We start from the raw sequence: 20006 nt of genomic DNA, 5'->3' as shown, positions 1-20006 counted from the left end.
TTTCTAGGCAGGCATAAAATTAACTGCACTTTACTGACATATTTTGTAATTGAAATAGTGGTAAAGAGTAACTACTGAGTTTTAAAGTGAATAGTAAAGTCTATATCCAATGAAGCTACCTAAGCTTCATTTAATTGCTAATGACAAAATAGTGTTTTTATGAGTCTAATTGAATAAAATATATTTCGATTTTTTTTTGACATTTCAAAATGATTATAGGAGGATAATGATATTGAGATTAATTAATATTTGTACAGGATTAGCAACAATAAAAATAACTTATTTCTTTAAAATGTCTTTATTACAAAAATAGGTATCAAAATTTTATAACGCATTTGAGTAAAATTGTACCAGATCACAAATTCACACTTGGCTGGTCTCGTTCTTGGTGTCGCTCACCTTTCTGTAAAGAAATACATATAACATATAATATTACTATGTTAATCTGTATATATAAATAGAAGTTGCTCGAGACTTTGCTTGTGTTATAGGGTATTGGTTGTCATGTGTCAGGCAAAAATGTCCTTTCTTGGAGTTAAAGTTTTCTTCATACCAAATTTCATCAAATTCCGTTCAGTGGTTTGGTCGTGAAAGACAGACAGACAGAAATACTTTCACATTTTTAATATTAATATGGATAATATGATTGACTAATTCATCATGGCCGAGCGGAATCTATAAATGAGGGCTGTGAAATTTGGTGAGTAGAATCTTTGTGGTGAGTAAAAACCCACTAAGGAAGAAATTTTGGAAATTCTACTGAGGATATATGGTCTGAAAGTTTGTGTTTTGTTTGTTAAGTTCGAAAAAAATAAACTTTATTTGTGGCATACTAATTAAAAATGAGTCGATATATTGAAGACTTTCTAGATATGATGTCTTAAATTAACATAATATGTTGAGTTAATCTATACTTAATTATATTCAACATAGCAACTGCTCAATTCCATTATTATATGCCAGTACAAAGTCTGTGTATGTGTAAGACTTATGCCGAAATACTAATAATAATGAGTATGTAATTAGTTTTAAAATATATTAATTAGGTAAAGTTAGACATGTGATGGTAGATGGTAACCTATTAGACGTGACAGTCATTATTGTAACCCTTTCTTACAGTAACTACTCATTGCTGTGTGTGGAACAGTAATACAATGTATATATATACGTGTGTGCGTGGTACCTGTTCCAAGGTCCGTCCCAGAAGCCCTGTCCGCGCCCGAAGTCCTCAGCATCACGTACGGACTGCGGCATGTCCGCTCCGAGCGACTCCGGCAGCATCAGCGCCACGCAGCCGCCGACAACGCCCAGCGCGCCCAAGATCAGTAGCGGCAGTGATGACCACACCGTCGCCTGACATACCACACGGTTAGACCCTCGTTCACAGTGCAAATCCAAAGGTGTCATGACATCGATATGACACATAGGGGTATATTAGGGGGGGGCGAATGATTGAGGGTTGATTTTCTGTTACTAGTTCTTCAGAAATATCTTAATAAATATTTTTAAATATTTTTAATAAATATGAGACAACATCACATACATTACTCTGATCCCAATGTAAGTAGCTGAAGCACTTGTATTATGGAAATCAGAAGTAACGACGGTACCACAAACACCCAGACCCCAGTCAACATAGAAAACTAATAGTAATCTACATTGACTTGGCCGGGAATCGAACCCGGGACCTCAGAGTGGCGTACCCATGAAAACCGGTGTACATACCACTCGACCATGGAGGTCGTCAGAACGAATTGTATATCAATTATTTTGCGACGAATTCGTTGATCAATGCATTTCAGTATATTCTTATGCACGCTTAAGGTTGCCACTAACAATTTTGAATGCAAGTATGGTGCAAGATTTACTTAGTTTTAGTGGTTCATTATTATTGCAAGCTATTTAATTTTTTTATTAGCGAGTTCCTGCATTTTTTTAATATATTTGCTTAATTAGAAGAATTATACGATCAGTGAATATAATTGTGGTACCACCTTAAAATCTGCATTGCAATATTATACACACAACATATAAATATTTGTTTAGCTAAGTACACGGGTACCAGGGTTGGCACATGACCTCAACATCATGTCATCTCCATAACTCACCGAGTACACGATGTAAGGCACTAGGATGGTGGCGAAGTATCCAGCGATGTGGATGAGCGCCAGACCCTGAGCGCGCAGTACCGTCGGCAGCAGTTCAGCCGCGAACTGCATGCCAATGTTGTACGAAACGTTGACCGAGAATCTGCCCAGGATTGCCAGCGACGCAGACGGGAGCCCTGCGGTTTATTTGATCGTTTAAAGAATCAACCTTCATTAAAGATGTGACATGGTCTGATTGTAGACGATAAAAGAGCGTTGAGCTGATTTGCTGAAAATTCATCTAAAACGATTCGTCTAAAATAATTCCACTAAAAAACAAAGCCGGGTCGGTGTGGGAAAGACAGAATCTTCACAAAAAGTCGTCGTCGATTTTCAATAAGATCCATGAAGACTGCAGAGTCGCGAGACTGAAGTGTAATTGGGAAGGAGCAGTGTTTCTAGTCGATTTGTTTTTAGTCGAATTGCTTCAGTCGAATTGTCTTTAGTTGAATTCTTTTAGACGATTTTGTTTTAGTCGAATTTTCCGTAGATGTCGATACCATATATATATATATATATATATATATATATATATATATATATATATATATATATATATATATATATATATATATATACCTAATACAACATTATAATAATTACTAAAGAACTCACCAAAAGGCACGGTGGTAGCGAGGAAGCTGAACAGACCACTTATCACCATCGATCCGAAAGCGAGCCAACGTCTCCCGATCCTGGAATGGAATTCTTTATTATATCCAATTGTTTCTAGCTGAATTTATCATTATCCATTTGGGTATAGCTTTTTATTCTTTGAGATATTTTCTTTCATATAATTAAATTTGGCTATATTTATGTTGACAATAATTAAAGAGGCTTATTTAGGGATATCATTATATTGATATAAATCCCATTAATTCTTAAACATTCCACGATTTCCTTAATGGAATTGAATAGAAGTACATCATACAACATCCAATTAAAAAGTTACCCTTTTCGGGTGTCATTTTACTAAATATTATTTACAAAAGCATCTCCCAAGTAATGTGTGCCAGTATATCTGAGATGAATAGACTTTGATACCGTTTGACCAATCACCAAATACGTTGGCATTATGTTGGCCAATATAATATTAATATGTACTTTTCCTGTCTAGCCTTGGATAGTCAGCTAGCGTCAGTACGTTTGGAACCAGAAGATAATGGCCTAATTGGCCTAGAGTTGGAAGTTAAGTTCTATAACGTTGACGTTCGTTGAGGTTCGTTTGACGACCTCCATGGTCGAGTAGTGTGTACACCGGTTTTCATGGTTACGCCACTCTGAGGTCCCGGGTTCGATTCCCGGCCGAGTCGATGTAGATTACCATAAGTTTTCTATGTTGTCTTGGGTCTGGGTGTTTGTGGTACCGTCGTTACTTCTGATTTCCATAACACAAGTGCTTTAGCTACTTACATTGGAAAAAATAAAAATAACGTTGAATCCTTCACAATGAGTCCTGTACATTTGAGGATGAAGAATATTTCAGCGCAAATCGTACAAATTTTCTCATGAAAACGACAGTAGCGAGACTTACACATCCAGGGTGAGTACGAGCAATAGATCGGCCGGGAACTCTGTGGCGGTGGCGACGGTGAAGGTGAGGAATACATCGAGGCCGAGCGCGCCCACGTTACGCACGTGGCCGTCGAACACGAGCGACACACACATCCACAACAGCACGAGCAACACACTGCGCCGGCGCAGACGCGGCGAGCGGAACAGATCCAGCACTGAATACTGCGCGATCTCTTGCTCCGCGCGCGCTATCTCCTCAGCGGTCTCCTGTTGGACCAATCACGAGTATGGTCATTTCAATATATACGTATATAGATGGATGTCTATTTATAGTATGAGTCGAGATGGCCCAGTGGTTAGAACGCGTGCATCTTAACCGTTGATTTCGGGTTCAAACCCAGGCAAGCACTGCTGATTCATGTGCTTAATTTGTCTGCGGGTTCAAGCCCAGGCTAGCACCACTGAATATTTATGTGCTTAGTTTATGTTAATAATTCATCTCGTGCTCAGCGGTGAAGGAAAACATCGTGAGGAACCCTGCATGTGACAAATTTCATAGAAATTCTGCCACATGTGTATTCCACCGACGATGTGGTGGGATAAGTTCCAAAGTTGTTGTTGTCTATTTATAGTAATGACTAGCGAAATATCTATATTACTAGTTGTCGCCCGCGATGGTTGTCATGTGTAAGTCAAAGTAGCATTTGTCCTTCCTTTGAGTTCAAATTTGCTTCATACTAAATTTCATCAAAATCAGTTCATTGGTTTGGTCGTGAAAGAGCGACAGACATACAGAGTTACTTTCACATTTATAATATTAGGATAGACGTATAGATTCATTGTCATTTGTCTAATAATGATTGTCAAATAAAATGTAACGTATAAAAATAAAAACTAGTAAAGACGCTAGTCTTCACATTCATTTCTTATTAGAAAGAAGAAAGAAAGAAAGAAAGAACACTTTTATTTGGGACCGTACAAAAATATCAAAATATATATAAGTTACTTCAAAATTAGAAATAAATAAAAAAAAAGGTAACCAAAGAAAAACAACTTAAATTACTATTAACATTTACACGATAAAACATTAAAAAAAATTAACAATAAAAAATTAATTGATACAAAAAAAGGGTTAAAAGAAACAAAAAAAAAAAATTCTATATTACAATAAACATATATGACGTGTCCCAAATAGGTGTACCATTCAGCAATTAATAGGCGTGGACACCTAATGCTGGTTTTCAATGGTACCCTTTTTGATAACTACTGACGGGCGGTGACCAAGTTATTATGCGAGTACTTACATTAATATAAATATATATAGAATAGACAATATACATTAAATATATATTATATTCATTAAATAAATCTGCACACATTAAATAGTAATTTTTCAATACACATAGGTATCTATTATATTGTAAACAAAAAAAAACAAAACCAGTTACAGACAATTATATTAATATGACTTACCTTAAATTCCTTGATGATCTCATCAGGGATCTTCTTCCTGTTCATTCGTTCACACTTCTTCAAGATACCCAAGGCTTCGTCTATTCGACCTTGAGCTATCAGCCACCTGTTCAACAAATATTGTGACCCGAATTAGTAAAAGTAATGATGGATGAAACTTGAGAATCTTGATCTAGATCAGTCAATTATTAAACTTCTATTAATTTAATTTGTTGTCTTACTATGTATATGTACAGAGATGTAAGGAAAATCTGCCAGAGTGTCTCAGCTTACTTTGATTAAAGTGACTTAAGCTGACAGTGGAATGAGCTGCAAATCATTACCTCAGCAGTGACATATTTACAGGCTGTTATATCTTTGATTTTTGATGAAAAATATTAGTGTTAAAAAAACAGCTACATATGTAAACGTGTTTCCACCACACAAATGTGCAGCGTTGTGAAATTAGATCGAATAAAACAACTATAAAAAGACAAAAAGGGTTGACAATTCAAAGAATCAGTTACCTGGCGCTCTCTGGAACCAGACATGGGGTGAATATCGATAACACCAGAGGCACGCTGGTCACAAGGGTATATATCTTCCAATCGGACACCCCCAGAGCGATCCAGGGTAGAAGACAGGCGGCGAACGTGAAGTAGACAGCAATGGACATGTTCGCAACGAATGTCCGCCATTTTGGACCGACGTATTCTATCACTGTAATTAATTGGCCCATTTTACCACAATTTCCATTTTAACTCTTATTGATAGCTATTTAAAATTCTAAATTGACGATTCAAAAGAGCTTGTAAAAACAGACTTGAATAAAGTATATTTTGATTTTGGTGAAAAAAGGGACTTCTTTGAACAATTCAGGTCAACCAAGTGGACCAAATCGTTGTGTATTTATCTGAACTTTAGTAGCCATCTAAACATAAATCATATACAGAAACTCTGATCCACTTCCTAACCACTAAGGTATCAAGAAGATCCAAAATAAGGTAAAAGAAAACTTGGTTACTTTTTTATACGGATAATTCAATGAATGTTTTAAGCAAAAGAAACACATACCATTGATCGTTTTTGTATTTTTATAAAAATCCAATTAAATTTTCTTCAACTCACCAACGATGTACATGATCACAAAGCAGTTGTCGTAAGCGAGACCCACCAGGAACCGGCACAGGCAGAAGGACCAGAAGCTATTCGCGAATGCAGTGCCCACTCCAGCAAGGAAACCGGCCATATTCGTTCCTGAAAACGTCGAAATATTACACCATTGTATTCTGTTAGAGACTCAAAACTCATAGCAAAAATACATTAGTGTTTAAGGATGCACGTGTTTTGATAGCGTATGTCATATAGTCGCGACGAGTAAGTTTAGAACTTGTTGTAAGTGGGATACGGTCTAATTTTGTTAAATGAAAATGAAAACGCAATATTGACAATACTTAAGACGAAACTTTGAGAGAATTGTTAAAGTATACAGTTATATAACCTATATTACTATTAAAAATGTGAAAGTCACACTGTCTGTCTGTTTGTCTGTCTATCTTTCTCGACCAAACCAAACAATTGGTATAAATCAAAATTGAACTCAAAGAAAAGAGCTACAATCATTACATAATAACTTTAAGAAAGTTACATCAAACTTTGTAAGCAAATTTATGACTAGCTTTTTATTGGTCCTGGGTTTTGATTTTGATCTTCGCTCTACTAACGCTAGATTTTTGAAACACAGATTAATTGTCAATATTATTTTATGGATTGCAGAGTTTTCCACTGTCAGTGATTTATTTCATCTGATGGTAGGGATTATATTTGACGACCTCCGTGGTCGAGTTCCCGGCCGAGTCTATGTAGTAAATTCATTAGTTTCCTATGTTGTCTTAGGTCTGGGTGTTTGTGGTGCCGTCATTACTTCTGATTTTCCACAACACAAGTGCTTTGGCAACTTACATTGGGATCAGAGATGCGATGTTGTCCAAAATTTATATAAAAAAGTATAAATAAAAAAGTAAGTACTAAATTTGTCTTTTGACTCACCAACAATAGCCGGTACTCTTCCGAATTTGTCAGCTATCCATCCAAATATGAGTCCGCCAACAATCGCTCCGCAGAAGAAAACTGCTTGCGCCGTCGCTGGGTATTCGTCCCTATCGCACACCCAACTGAGCTGTGGGTTGAAAAGAGACAGAATATATAAAGAGCAAAACAAAATCAAAACTTTAATCAAGTAACTTTTACAGGCACTCTTGATTGGTCATTTTATAAAGCTGTATGTCATCCTATCGAGAAGAACCGGCAAGAATCTTAGTAGTTATTATTTAATAACACTTGAGATACATCATATTAATTAAATACAATTATTAATTATTATTTAAGTAAGACATTATTTGGAAAATGATTAGATATTTTGATAGTCCTCTCTTATTAATTTCGGGTCACTGCGAACATTATTAGGCGTTATCTCTAGTCCTTCTCTATACCTGATGGATTGAAGTCGGCACAAATGTGTTTTAAGTGATATTCCCTTAATTCTTAGAAAGCGTACTAAATTAATAAATAACTGCTTATTGTACTAAATACTTCGGGAATTTGGACTTTATATTTAGTATTACATTTAGAACCGAAATAGCCCAGTGGTTAGAACGCGTCCATATTAACTGATGATCGCGGGTTCAAACCCAGACAAGCACCACTGAATATACATGTGCCTAATTTGTGTTTATAATTCATCTCGTTTCTCGGCGGTGAAGGAAAGCATCGTGAGGAAACCTGCATGTGACAAATTTCATAGAAATTCTGCCACATGTGTATTCCACCAATCCGCATTGGAACAGCGTGGTGGAATATCTCCCAAAACCTTCTCCTCAAAGGGAGAGGAGGCCTTTAGCCCAGCAGAGGGAATTTACAGGCTGTTGTTTGTTGTAATTTTGTATTTGTTACATTAGTCATTACAAACCTGTGTGGCGATCGTTTCGTAAGGCACGTCAGTGAAATTAAACTCCCATTTCTCCTGACATTTCTTTATCGGCCATGTTGCATTAGGTGTCAAGCTGCCGCCTTCTAGAACTTTCGACCAATCGACGTCGTAGACTAGACATTTTTCGTATTGAGCATCAGACGTTTGGGGGATGGAAAGATGGCGTCTACAAACAAACAAGTTAAGTCAGTAAATATCAAGAAATAAAGACAGAAATTTTCTGCTCAAAATCGACCACAGTTTAAAATACTACTACTTATTTAGAATTTATTTTTGAACTATTCTATATATAAAGCCAAGCTGTGACTATTAATAAATAAGGCCAGATTATCAGTGGTTAGCTCACGTGCATTTCAACTGTGCAATTTTCGTATGTCTTATGCTCGGCTGTAACGGAAAACTTCGCGAGGAAACCTGCATGTGTCTAATTTCAACATACTTCATACTGCCACATGTATCCTCCAATCCGCATTGAAGTGGCATGGGGGTATTTGCACCTAACCTGCTACTCAAAGGGACAGCAGATCTTAGCAGTGGGAAAATTACAGACTCCTTAACACTATATAATCACGTATAGTACGACACAACTTAGATGTAGCACCGGCAAATTCAATAAAACCGATTACTGCCGATATTTACAACCAATAGAAATAGCTCCCTATCGCGCCATTCGACGCTATTCGTCGCTATAGATTCTCGCGTCAGTTCAACCCGAGACAGCGAGTGCGTGTGAAGCGACGCGTCAAATTGAGGAATATATTAGGTTATATGATATTACAAGTTATTGCGTTTGTGCAAAGATCATAGTCACATAAGAAATAAATATTGATAATTTGGGACAGCGTTCTTAAATCGGATGTGATCGGTTTAACGAATTTTGCCGACACTACGAGTACATCTAAGTTGTGTCGTACTATATTAATAGCAATAGGTGGCTCACCGGTCTTCAACACTCAAGTGCTGCAACTCCTGGACGAAGCACCAGTGCTCGGCTGGCACGACGGTCATGAAGATTTGTGAGAAGTAAACGAAGGCGAAGAAGAATGCGTATGGGATCATGAGTAGGAACAGCATCCGTTGGTACCAGCCAAAGTCTCCGATGTAGGGGAAGAGGTCGTCAAGGTCTTTGAGTTGCCTGTTCTTTCGAGTGATGCCATTAACTGAAACCATTAAAACAACTTAAGTCTATTTCACAATTGTCTATTCCAAAAGAGATAAGAGCTGAGATGGCCCAGTGGTTAGAACGCGTGCATCTTAACCTATGATTGCGGATTCAATTACCATATATACATATATATGTGCTTAATTTGTGTTTCTAATTCATCTCGTGCTCGGTAAAGGAAAACATCGTGGGGAAACCTGCATTTGTCTAATTAAATAGAAATTTTGGCACATGTGTATTCTACCAACCGGCATGGGACAGGGTGGTGGAATGTGTTCCAAACCTTCTCCTTAAAGGGAGAGGAGGCCTTAGCCCAGCAGTGGGAAATTTACAGGTTGGTATTGTTGTTGTTTGTCTATTTTAATGGAAATAGTAAAAAAGATAAATTGGATTACGTGATGATTTGTAATTTGTATGAAATTTGTCATTATTTATCAAGAATTATTTTTTTATTTTATTTTATGGAATTGGTTGGCGGATGAGCATATGGGCCACCTTATGGTAAGTGGTCACCATCACCCATAGACAATGACGCTGTAAGAAATATGAACTATTCCTTACATCGTCAATGCGCCACCAACCTTGGGAACTAAGATGCTATGTCCCTTGTGACACCCTTCAAACCGGAACACAACAATACTGCGTACTGTTAATTAGCGGTAGAATATCTGATGAGTGGGTGGTACCTACACAGGCGGGCTTGCACAAAGCCCTACCACCAAGTAATTACATAGAATCTTGACTTACTTTTAGTATTTTCCAATTCTAAGTTCACATCGACAAGATCCCGGGGTTCAGCCGCGATCTTGGCCGTCTTCTCATGTGATTCCATTCTCGAAGTCGGTTTTTTCCTTAAAAGACACTTTTCCCGACGTCGTCCTGGTTACTCAAACCTGAACACTGATGCGCTGGACTGAAACAACAGAAAATACAATAAATCCTGGAGTTCCATTAACCGATGTCTATAAAAGAAGGTTATCAGTTTGACGTGTATGTATGTATGTTACATTGCTAGAATTGAATTATATTTAATATGGTGATTTATTTGGGCTTCCTAACACGTGTGTATAATTTGGTATGTGTGTGTTTGTATTCAAATTTTTTATATTGACGACCTCTTTGGTCGAGTAGTGTGTATACCGGTGTTTATGGGTACGCCGTTCCGAGTTCGATTCCCAGCCGAGTCGATGTAGATTATCATTAGTTTCCTATGTTGTCTTGGGTCTAGATATTTGTGGTGCCGTCGTTACTTATTTTCCATAACACAAGTGCTTTAGCTACTTACATTGGGATCAGAGTATGTGACGTCCAATATTTATGTCATATCTTTTTCTCTATAAATAAATTAAGAGCGAAGCCGGGGCGTATCGCTAGTAAATATTATTTTTATTTGTTGTAGTAACAATGTCTTACAATACCATTAAACGCGTTCGTGATCAAGAAGTGTACACAATAACTAAGTTCAAGAGTTCAGTGAAATAAAAAAAATAACTATTATGATCCATTGGATGTTAAATTGTTTTTAATTGAAGTGCATCACTGCTATTCTTTCAAGTGGATTTGTCGGCATATTCGCGGTTCTAGCACTTTAGTGGCCTAAATTAGATATATACAGTACATTACGACAATTATTAGACAAGGCGTTTTCTATGACTGGTTTTCTGACGGTGATATTAAAAAAGGAGTTAGGAACGTTTAATGTCGACTTTACATTTAGTTAGTAGGGTTAGAAGAGGTTTGTCACCTTAAGATTTATTTCCGTGTGCTTAGTATGAGCGATAATCTGCTTCACCGATCGAGAATATATGACATTGACAGATATATTAACATATTAATACCTGTTGACTTCCAAGCAGGATATATTAATATAAATAATTGTATTTAACTAACTTGACTTTGTATATTTTAAATGTTGAAAAAGAGTAACTACTGACTTTCTTGCCGGTTCTTCTCGGTAAAATCTACTTTCCGAACCATATCTAATTTGAATTTGTAACGACTAATTACGCCATTAAAAATAATTCATGTTGATTAAAACTAGACGTAGTCCAAAGATGTTACACTATTTTGAACCAAGTTATCATACTATGTAAGTTTAATTTTATATGCAGTTGTCAGTTTAGTGCTTTAATTACAAAAGGCACTAAGAGTTTACGATTTCATAAAGGAATGAATTTGAAAACTGACGAAGGTTTTCTTACTCTGACTGTACATTATTCTGAACCATTAAATTAATAATGAGTTATTTTTTTCCCGTAAAAAACATTTGTGTGCTAAAGGTATAACATTAAGTAATAGATTATTATTAGTCATAGGAATGAAACAATCGCCAGTGAGATAAAATAATAAATCATTTGTGATCGTAATGATGAATTATAAGATAAAAAGAACAGATTAGTTGTGCGTTGTTTATTTTTAATTTATCTTACTTCTGGCTTTGAATATAATATTATAAATAATGATCAAACAAACTCACAATCCGCTAGTATTATTATGTAGCTACGCTTCAGAATTTCACTCATTTTAAATACATTGCTGACTCTACATAATCATATAAATAGTGATACTAAATATTCTACAGAATTTGTTAGTTATATAATTAGAAACTACTAAAATTATTACTGTTACTTTACTATATTGTCCATGTATAATATATAAAACCCGAGCTTACTCTCGAATCAATCTATCTATTAAAAAAAAACCGATTTAAAGTCCGTTGCGTAGTTTTAAATATCTAAGCATAAATACGGACAGACAACGGTATGCCACTTTGTTTTATACTATGTAGTAATGATGAAAATGATTTTATGTTACCGTAAATTAATATAAAGATATATGTCATGTGTTATAAAGATATATGCTCGTATAGTGCGACACAACTTAGATGTAGCATCGGCAAATTCAATAAAAACGATTATTACCGATTTACATAACCAATAGAAACAGCTCCCTATCGCGCCACTCGACGCTATTCGTCGCTATAGACTCTCGCGTCAGTTCGACCCGAGACAGCGAGTGCGTGTAAAGCGACGAATATGATATAACGAGTTATTACGTTTGCGTAAAGATCATATTCACATAAGAAATAAATATTGATAATTCGGGATAGCGTACTTAATTCGGCTGTGATCGGTTTTACGAATTTTGCCGATGTGATCTAAGTTGTGTCGTACTGTACATTATAGAATGCAGTTGACAGATCGTTGAATGAGGAAAGTTGTGAGGAATATTTCCATAGTTCATTAATATTGATTATTGCTATTGGTAGTTCAATAACTTGTAACTCAATGCATTTGTTACACAACTGTATTGAATCAGAGTATCCTTAGAACAAGAAGGTTGTATATTTATACAGTATTTCAATCAACAATTTACAGTCGGGGTAGAAAAGGTTCGTCACCTTAAGATCTATTTTCGTGTGCTCAGTACGAGCGATAATCTGCTTTACCGATCGAGAGTGACATATTGCGTCGCAATGATTCGATGTTTAGATTCAAAAGGTACTAAGAGTTTAAGACTTGATAAAGGAATTAATTTGAAAACTGACGAAGGTTTTCTTACTCTGACTCTATTATATTAGACCTTTGCTATTTCGAAATGTAATTTTACAGAACTGTTTTAAAAGTAAAACTACCATCGTTTCAGTATTTAGATTGTTATATTAACGTAGTTACCCTTTTCCAACGTTTGAGATACAAATTTATATCAATAAAATACAATTATATATAGGTAACTAGTTAAAGTAAAAGCCTACTTGAATAAACTTCAGTTTTATTTTTTTATTTGGAGGGTATTTTAATAACTTTGTTACACAGTGGAAATTTTTAGAAAGATAACTATGCTTCTGGAGGAAAAGCACCTTATGAGATTATTTCTACTAAAACCTCTGTCATGACCATAGCCAGGGTGCTAGGAAATTTAATAAGTAGTCGAAGCAGTGGCGGATTTACCAATAGGCTAAGTAGGCTGGAGCCTATGGCGGCAGATTTAGAGGGGCGGCAAATTCATCCCAAATTTGTTATTATCTTACAGAAATTAAAAAAAAACTTATAACTATATGTATACACATTACGTCCGTAATCCGTATACTCGTCACCACATAGCGAGTTGGTAAAATAATCTAGTAACTGACAGAAATATCACCTACTTTATAATCATACTAATAACGGGAAAAAACCGATGTAATCAGGACGACAGAACACAAATCGTAAATGTTGCAAAAAAATACTAGGGGCGGCAGAAATTTAACAGCCTACTAGCGGCAGATTTGTAAATCCGCCACTGAGTCAAAGCTGCAGACTTACTTGGTGGTAGGGCTTTATGCAAGCCCGTATGGGTAGGTACCACCCACTCATCAGTTATTCTACCGCCAAATAAGAGTACTCAGTATTGTTGTGTTCCGGTTTGAAGGGTGAGTGAGCCAGTGTAACTACAGGCACAAAGGACATAACATCTTACTTCTCAAGGTTGGTGGCGCATTGACGATGTAAGAAATAGTTAATATTTCTTACAGCGTCATTGTCTAAAGGTAATGGTGACCTTACCATCAGATGGCCAATATGCTCGCCAAACTATACCATAAAAAAAAAACTATTCTATGCTATTTATCATTACTGTAGAAGTGTAGTTATAGTAGTTTTATTGTAAGCTATTTAAACGATTACGCGTTAATTATAATTTAGTTAAGACCGTCAATCTCGTGATTAAGCTGTAATGTTTAAAGCAATTAATGTTCGGCAAACAGACGTCATATGCATTAACAATATATTTACAACGTTGCTAAATTAAACGATAAACGCTGATAAAGATGACATGAGAATCATCATCTCAGAGAGACATTTTTAACTTTGCCATCTCGTAAATTCAACAACAACAAACAAAAACAATATATAACAACAGCCTGTAAATTCCCACTGCTGGGCTAAAGGCCTCCTCTCCCTTTGAGGAGAAGGTTTGGAACATATTCCACCACGCTGTTCCAATGCGGGTTGGTGGAATACACACGTGGCAGAATTTCTATGAAATTTGTCACATGCAGGTTTCTTCACGATGTTTTCCTCCACCGCTGAGCACGAGATGAATTATAAAGACAAATTAAGCACATGAATCAGCGGTGCTTGCCTGGGTTTGAACCATTCTTGCCACCATTCCACGCGGTCAAGATTTATACAGTAACTAGTTTTAATTCTTATTTGTATACAGAACAGAGATGGCCCAGTGGTTAGGGCGTATGCATCTATAACTGATAATTGCGGGTTCAAACCCAGGCAAGAACCACTGAATATTCATGCTTAATTTGTTTATAATTACATCTCGTGTACGGTGAAGGAAAACATCGTGAGGAAACCTGCATGTGTCTCATTTCATAGAAATTATGCCACATGTGTATTCCACCAACCTGCATTGGAACAGCGTGGTGGAATATGTTCCAAAATCTCTCCTGAATGGGAGAGGAGGCTTTAGCCTAGCAGTGGGAAATTTACAGGCTGTTGTCATACAGATTGACCTTGATGATCATAATTCATATGTAAATAATAAAAAAAAAAGTAAAACATATAATATATAACTATATATATTTACGTAGTTAAGCCCTGTGTATATATGATTAATTTACTGATAAGGAGTGAGTTTTATTATCGTCTGCAGTTCTGTTAATGTAATCGTTACACAGTATAAAACAACGCTTACCGCTGTCCCTATGTATGCTTAGATCTTTTAAATTACGCAACGGATTTTGATGCAGTTTTTTATAATAGATAGAGTGATGCGAGAGGAAGTTTTCTTTGTTATGGTACATGGATAATATGGTTAAGAAACACAGATCAATTTCTAATGTGATGTTGTAACATCGTTTGTAATATTTGTTACCAGTATTTTACCCGTGCGAAGCCGGCAAGTTTGCTAGTATTAAATAAAGATGCAACCTTTTGCAAATTATCTTTTATAAAACGATATGTTTCTAGAATAAAATCTTTATATATACTTAAATAATTTTGAGTTTTTTAATAGTGTGATTCGAAAGGAAGGTTTTTGTATATAATACATGTACAATATAGTAAAGAAACTAGAAAAAGTAGTATATTTAGTATCAGCATCAAAATATGTTATAATTGAGTTTTATTAATGGGTAATGTGCCTAATGTAAATAACAAAGCATTTACGTGCTATCCGAGGCACGGGAATGAAACATTTCTAATTTTCAGGCTGATTTCAGATTTTTTTCGACAATATCTTATTTTTATTCATTTTTATTGAAGGGCTTATGTAGCCGAAATAGTCCAGTGGCAAAAACGCGTGCATCTTAACCGATGGTTGCGAGTTCGAACCCAGACAAGCACCATTAAATATTCATGTGCTTAATTTGTGTTTATAATTCATAATTCAGCGGTGAAGGCATGTGCGTGCCAGGCGACCTACATATATCTGATTTCATAGAAATTCTCCCACATGTAAATCCACCAATCCGCATTGGAGCAGCGTGAAGGATATTCCAAACCTTCTCAAAGGCGGTATCAGCCCAGCAGTGGGAAATTTACAGGCTGTTCGTGAAGATGTTGAAAGGTGTATTATAGCTACTGATATATAGTTCCCAAATTTTTGGACACGTAGGTGATGTAAGGGCTAATATATCTTACAAATTCAATCTTGTGACCACTAAATACCAAGTGGTTTCGTATTCATTAGTGAGTCGAAAGCATTATATTTAAATTAGTATATTATTGTAGCATTCAATAAGGATACATATAGTCCAAGTCATAGTCAAAAACCTTAAGATTATTATTCGAAATGGAAGTGTTTACACTTTCTTATTGATTGTCGAAAATCTACCACCGGTTCGGAATATAATACCTCAGACCTGAGAAGAACCGGCAAAAGAAACTCAGCGGGATCAGTTTTTTTTTTATAATATCAATTTACAATATACAATAATAAACGTATTCTTGTTATTTGAAACAGTCTGGAGGCGATCATCTCATTCCCAAGGTGTGCAGTCAACTAGAAAGTCATTAATATCCTTTATCAATGATTTAAAACGTCATTTTCAAGACACCAGTTCAATGAAGATTGTATCGAAAAGAACTACACATAACACGAAATTAACCAGTTTCATTTAAATACTATGAAATAGCGTACGTATGTTAATAAAACATATACAACTCCTTTTAAGATCAATAAACATTACGCTGTTTCATTGTCTTTATATAGTACCAGTGACGTTCCGGCTTCGCACGCTCGTAATACTGATACTAAATAATAAATATACTACAGAATGTGTTTTTTTTTTGTTAAACAATACAAATAGCAGGCTTTATACATTGAAATTGCAAAAAAAAATAATTAAACGCCCCGTATCGCAGGGATGAAAAACAAAGTGTGATACCGCTGTCAGCGTCTTAAAGACAGTTGTTGAAGACTATAAAAAAATTGATGTCCTGAGGGGGTAGAACTTTAAATTTCTACCCCCTTAGGTCGAAAAATTTTTTATTAATACTACATTAACATATAAATCATATTATTCATTGAAAGAGTACTTTTTATAAAGAAACGCCTGGCGTTCATTGTAAAGAACAGCATTGTAAATCTGTTCATTTGAAAAGAGCAACTATGCAAGTTTCTTGCTGTTTCTAGCTGGAAGCTGCTTTCCGAAACGGTGGTATTTAATTATTGACGATTCAAAAACGCTTCATTGTGAAGTTTACTTGAATAAAATTGATTTCATTTGAAGTTTGAATGTAAGTTCGAATTCTGTAAGTTAAGAATTCGTCAATATTAATTTAGGCTAGTGTTACTAGAGTAACCTTAGCCTTCAATACGGTGTTATGACATTTGATTCTATACCATAATTTATATCACATTATTATTGCATATTATGAATATAGCAGGGGCTATTGAATTTACTTTATTATGTACAGTTATTATTGTAAGTAATTGATCAATAATTTGTAAAACTGTAATTAATATTATTTTATATGGCATAGCATTTAACACTGGCATGTAACACTATTTCTATGATTGATATATGATTGAGCTGTCATTAGAAAACAATTGGACGATAGCGGGCATTGTAACAAAAGATAGAGAGATTGGAGCATCATTGTAGAACGATAATATTATTTTGGCCATCCCGAACTGCTGAAATTACACATTTTTAAAATTGTTATGTAACGTTTAAATTAATAACTCACATACAATGTGATTCATTTATTAAATGACTCATAGTCAAGTAAATTTTCCACTGTTTGACTCAGAACTATTGTCGTTTCAGGGGAAACTTTGGTACGTACTCCACCAAACTGGTTAAATGCGGCCTTATGGGTAATTGAATCAAAAACGAATTAAGATAAGCGTTATGTAATCAGCTCCATGGTTTGGTCTAATTGATAGCGTTGAGCAGAGATGCCGCGTGGTTAGAACGCGTGCATAGTAACCGATGATTGCGGGTTCACACCCGGGTTTTTATTTACAATTTATCTCGTGCTCGGATGTGAAGGAAAACATCGTGAGGAAACCTGCATAACAGCGTGGTGGAATATGTTCCAAACCTTCTTCTCAAAAAGGGGAGAGGAGGCGTTAGCCCAGCAGTGGGAATTTTACAGGATGTTGTTGTTGATAGTTCAGTTCATATGAATTATACGTATAACATATTATGATAACATATATTATGCTGACTCTTGTACTGTTTTTTAAGTATGAAATGTATGTAGTTAAGATTGTTCTCTTAGATTTTTTTTATAGTTTGACGGATATATGGGCTACCTAATGGTAAATGGTCACCACCACCATAGACAATGGCGCTGTGATAAATGAACTATTCCTTGCATTAACAATGCGCTTCCTACCTTAATATATAAATAGGAAAGAATGTTCCTTGAGCCTGTAACCCTGGCTCACTCACCCTTCAAATCGGAACACAACAATACTGAGTACTGTTGTTTGGCGGTAGAACATGAGTGGGAGGTACCTACTCGGGCTTGCACAAAGCCCTACCAAGTTAATGCTTACTTAATAAGCACCATCTATAGATGAGGATAATGAGCCTTGACCTTGAAAACTGACATATTTTGTCTCTTGTGCCTGTAGTTACACTCGCCATTCAAATCGAAATATGACAGTACTAGGTATTGCTGTATGCTGTTAGAATATGTGGTGTGTTGGTGGTACCAAGATGGGATTGGATTAAAGTTTTTACGTGATATAAGTATTTTGACTCGTAGTTTCCGCGACTTCGCTCGTTCTTAGGTAAATATGTTAGGTAAGGTAAGGTAAGTAAAGTAGCCTATGTGTGTGTTCAAGTTTGCTTCATACCAAATTTAGCGACAAACAGACAAAATTGCTTTCACATTTATAATCTATACATGTAATAAAATTGGAGTGTCTGTTTGTAATATTGAAATAGCCCTTTTTGACTCAATGCATATGTATATAAACGGTAATTACAATAAAATAACATTCATTACAATTTTTGTCTGTCTGTTTGTTCCGGCTAATCCCTGGAACGGCTGGACCGATTTTGATCGGACTTTCACTGGCAACTGATATAATAGGGAGTAACTTAGGCTACAATAATGTTTTGTTAAATGGCAATGTTTAAGGCGTACATACGGGCACAGCTAATATTAGTATATATTTACTTACCGCTGTTTTTTTGCTAATTTTTCCCCAAAGACACTATTTGAGTATAAAATCACTAAATCACTGGTCTGATTGCGTTCGTTTCGCGTAACAGCTGACTGCGGTTTGATAAGAATTGAACAATAATTGTGCTTAAATATATGTAGTTAATTTATTTTGATGCAATCGATTTTGAACCTTAACGGCTTGTGATACGACTTACTTTTGGTTATGGATGAATATTGTAAGTGATTATATTTGCACAGGTTTTTAAACTTTTGCTTTGATTATTTGTATGTTGATACACTTGTAAGTTTCTGGTGAAGGCCTCTCTTTATGAAGAAGGCTTGGAGTTCAATCCAACTTGCTGCTATAATGCATGGTGGATACATCATGAGGCGGAATTACATGATGATCCAGTGGTTAGAACGCGTGCATCTTAACCGTGATTGCGGGTTCAAAGAAAAACGTCGTAAGGAAACCTAAAGGTGTCTAATTTCATAGAATTTTTGCCACATGTGTATTCTACTAAACCGCATTGGAACATCGTGGTGGAATATGTTCCAAATCTTCTCTTTAAAGGGAGAGGCTTTAGCCCAGCTGTGGGAATATTACAGGCTGTTGTTGTGTAGATATGTACGATGACTTCGATAAGTAAGAGATGAATTATCAATGGGTTTTTTAGCTGGTATCGGAGAGTCTATGGGTTTATTTTTATGTAGTGCACCATTTTCCATGCGTGATGGTACATGGTTTTGGTTTTCGGAGCTACATAAGTATTGCATATTAATAATATTTTTAAATGTAGAATAATTAAAATAAGACTATTTTCTATTAGTTATTTACGTTGAAGTTTTTCAAATAAATAATTACAATGTAGGTTATAAGAAAGAAAAAAATATGGCCAGAAGTTTGAGAGCCAGTGGTTTCAGTAATAAAGTTTACAACAATAATTAATCTATATATTTTTAAACATAAACAAATTTAAGAAACTTATATTATTACACGATAAGCACATTTCCTAAATACACATATTATATATATTTTTTAAGCTACTGTTTATTTTCGACTTATACATATAATATATTATATGTCTGGGTTACAAATATCCTGACAAATACTAATACTT

The 20006-nt window shown here is 35.5% G+C and overlaps 1 protein-coding gene across 1 annotated transcript; it reads right to left on the bottom strand.

The window, feature by feature from the left end:
- Nucleotides 1–303: 303 nt before the first annotated feature.
- On the bottom strand, nucleotides 304–19014 carry LOC124541987 (carcinine transporter-like). The gene is made up of 13 exons (XM_047119932.1): nucleotides 18902–19014; nucleotides 10013–10178; nucleotides 9044–9263; nucleotides 8083–8269; nucleotides 7164–7293; nucleotides 6243–6371; nucleotides 5642–5834; nucleotides 5136–5241; nucleotides 3682–3929; nucleotides 2763–2842; nucleotides 2109–2284; nucleotides 1184–1353; nucleotides 304–403 (listed from the first exon to the last, which is right to left on the bottom strand). The coding sequence occupies exons 2-13, from the start codon at nucleotides 10095–10097 to the stop codon at nucleotides 364–366; spliced, it is 1764 nt and encodes a 587-aa protein (XP_046975888.1). The 5' UTR covers nucleotides 10098–10178; nucleotides 18902–19014; the 3' UTR covers nucleotides 304–363.
- Nucleotides 19015–20006: the final 992 nt, after the last annotated feature.

This window comes from Vanessa cardui, chromosome 29, assembly GCF_905220365.1.
Source record: "Vanessa cardui chromosome 29, ilVanCard2.1, whole genome shotgun sequence".
Lineage (NCBI taxonomy): Eukaryota > Metazoa > Arthropoda > Insecta > Lepidoptera > Nymphalidae > Vanessa > Vanessa cardui.
Note: the sequence above shows the minus strand (reverse complement) of the source record. Positions and strands in the feature narration are given on the sequence as shown.

Excerpts from the sequence above, each read along its gene's own strand:
- LOC124541987 (XM_047119932.1), bottom strand. The coding sequence starts at position 10,097 with ATGGAATCACATGAGAAGACGGCCAAGATCGCGGCTGAACCCCGGGAT. Across the intron at positions 5,835-6,242 it reads TGTGATCATGTACATCGTTG|TGATAGAATACGTCGGTCCA; the intron begins GTGAGTTGAAGA and ends AATTAATTACAG. Across the intron at positions 2,843-3,681 it reads CTCGTACTCACCCTGGATGT|GATCGGGAGACGTTGGCTCG; the intron begins GTAAGTCTCGCT and ends ATTCCATTCCAG.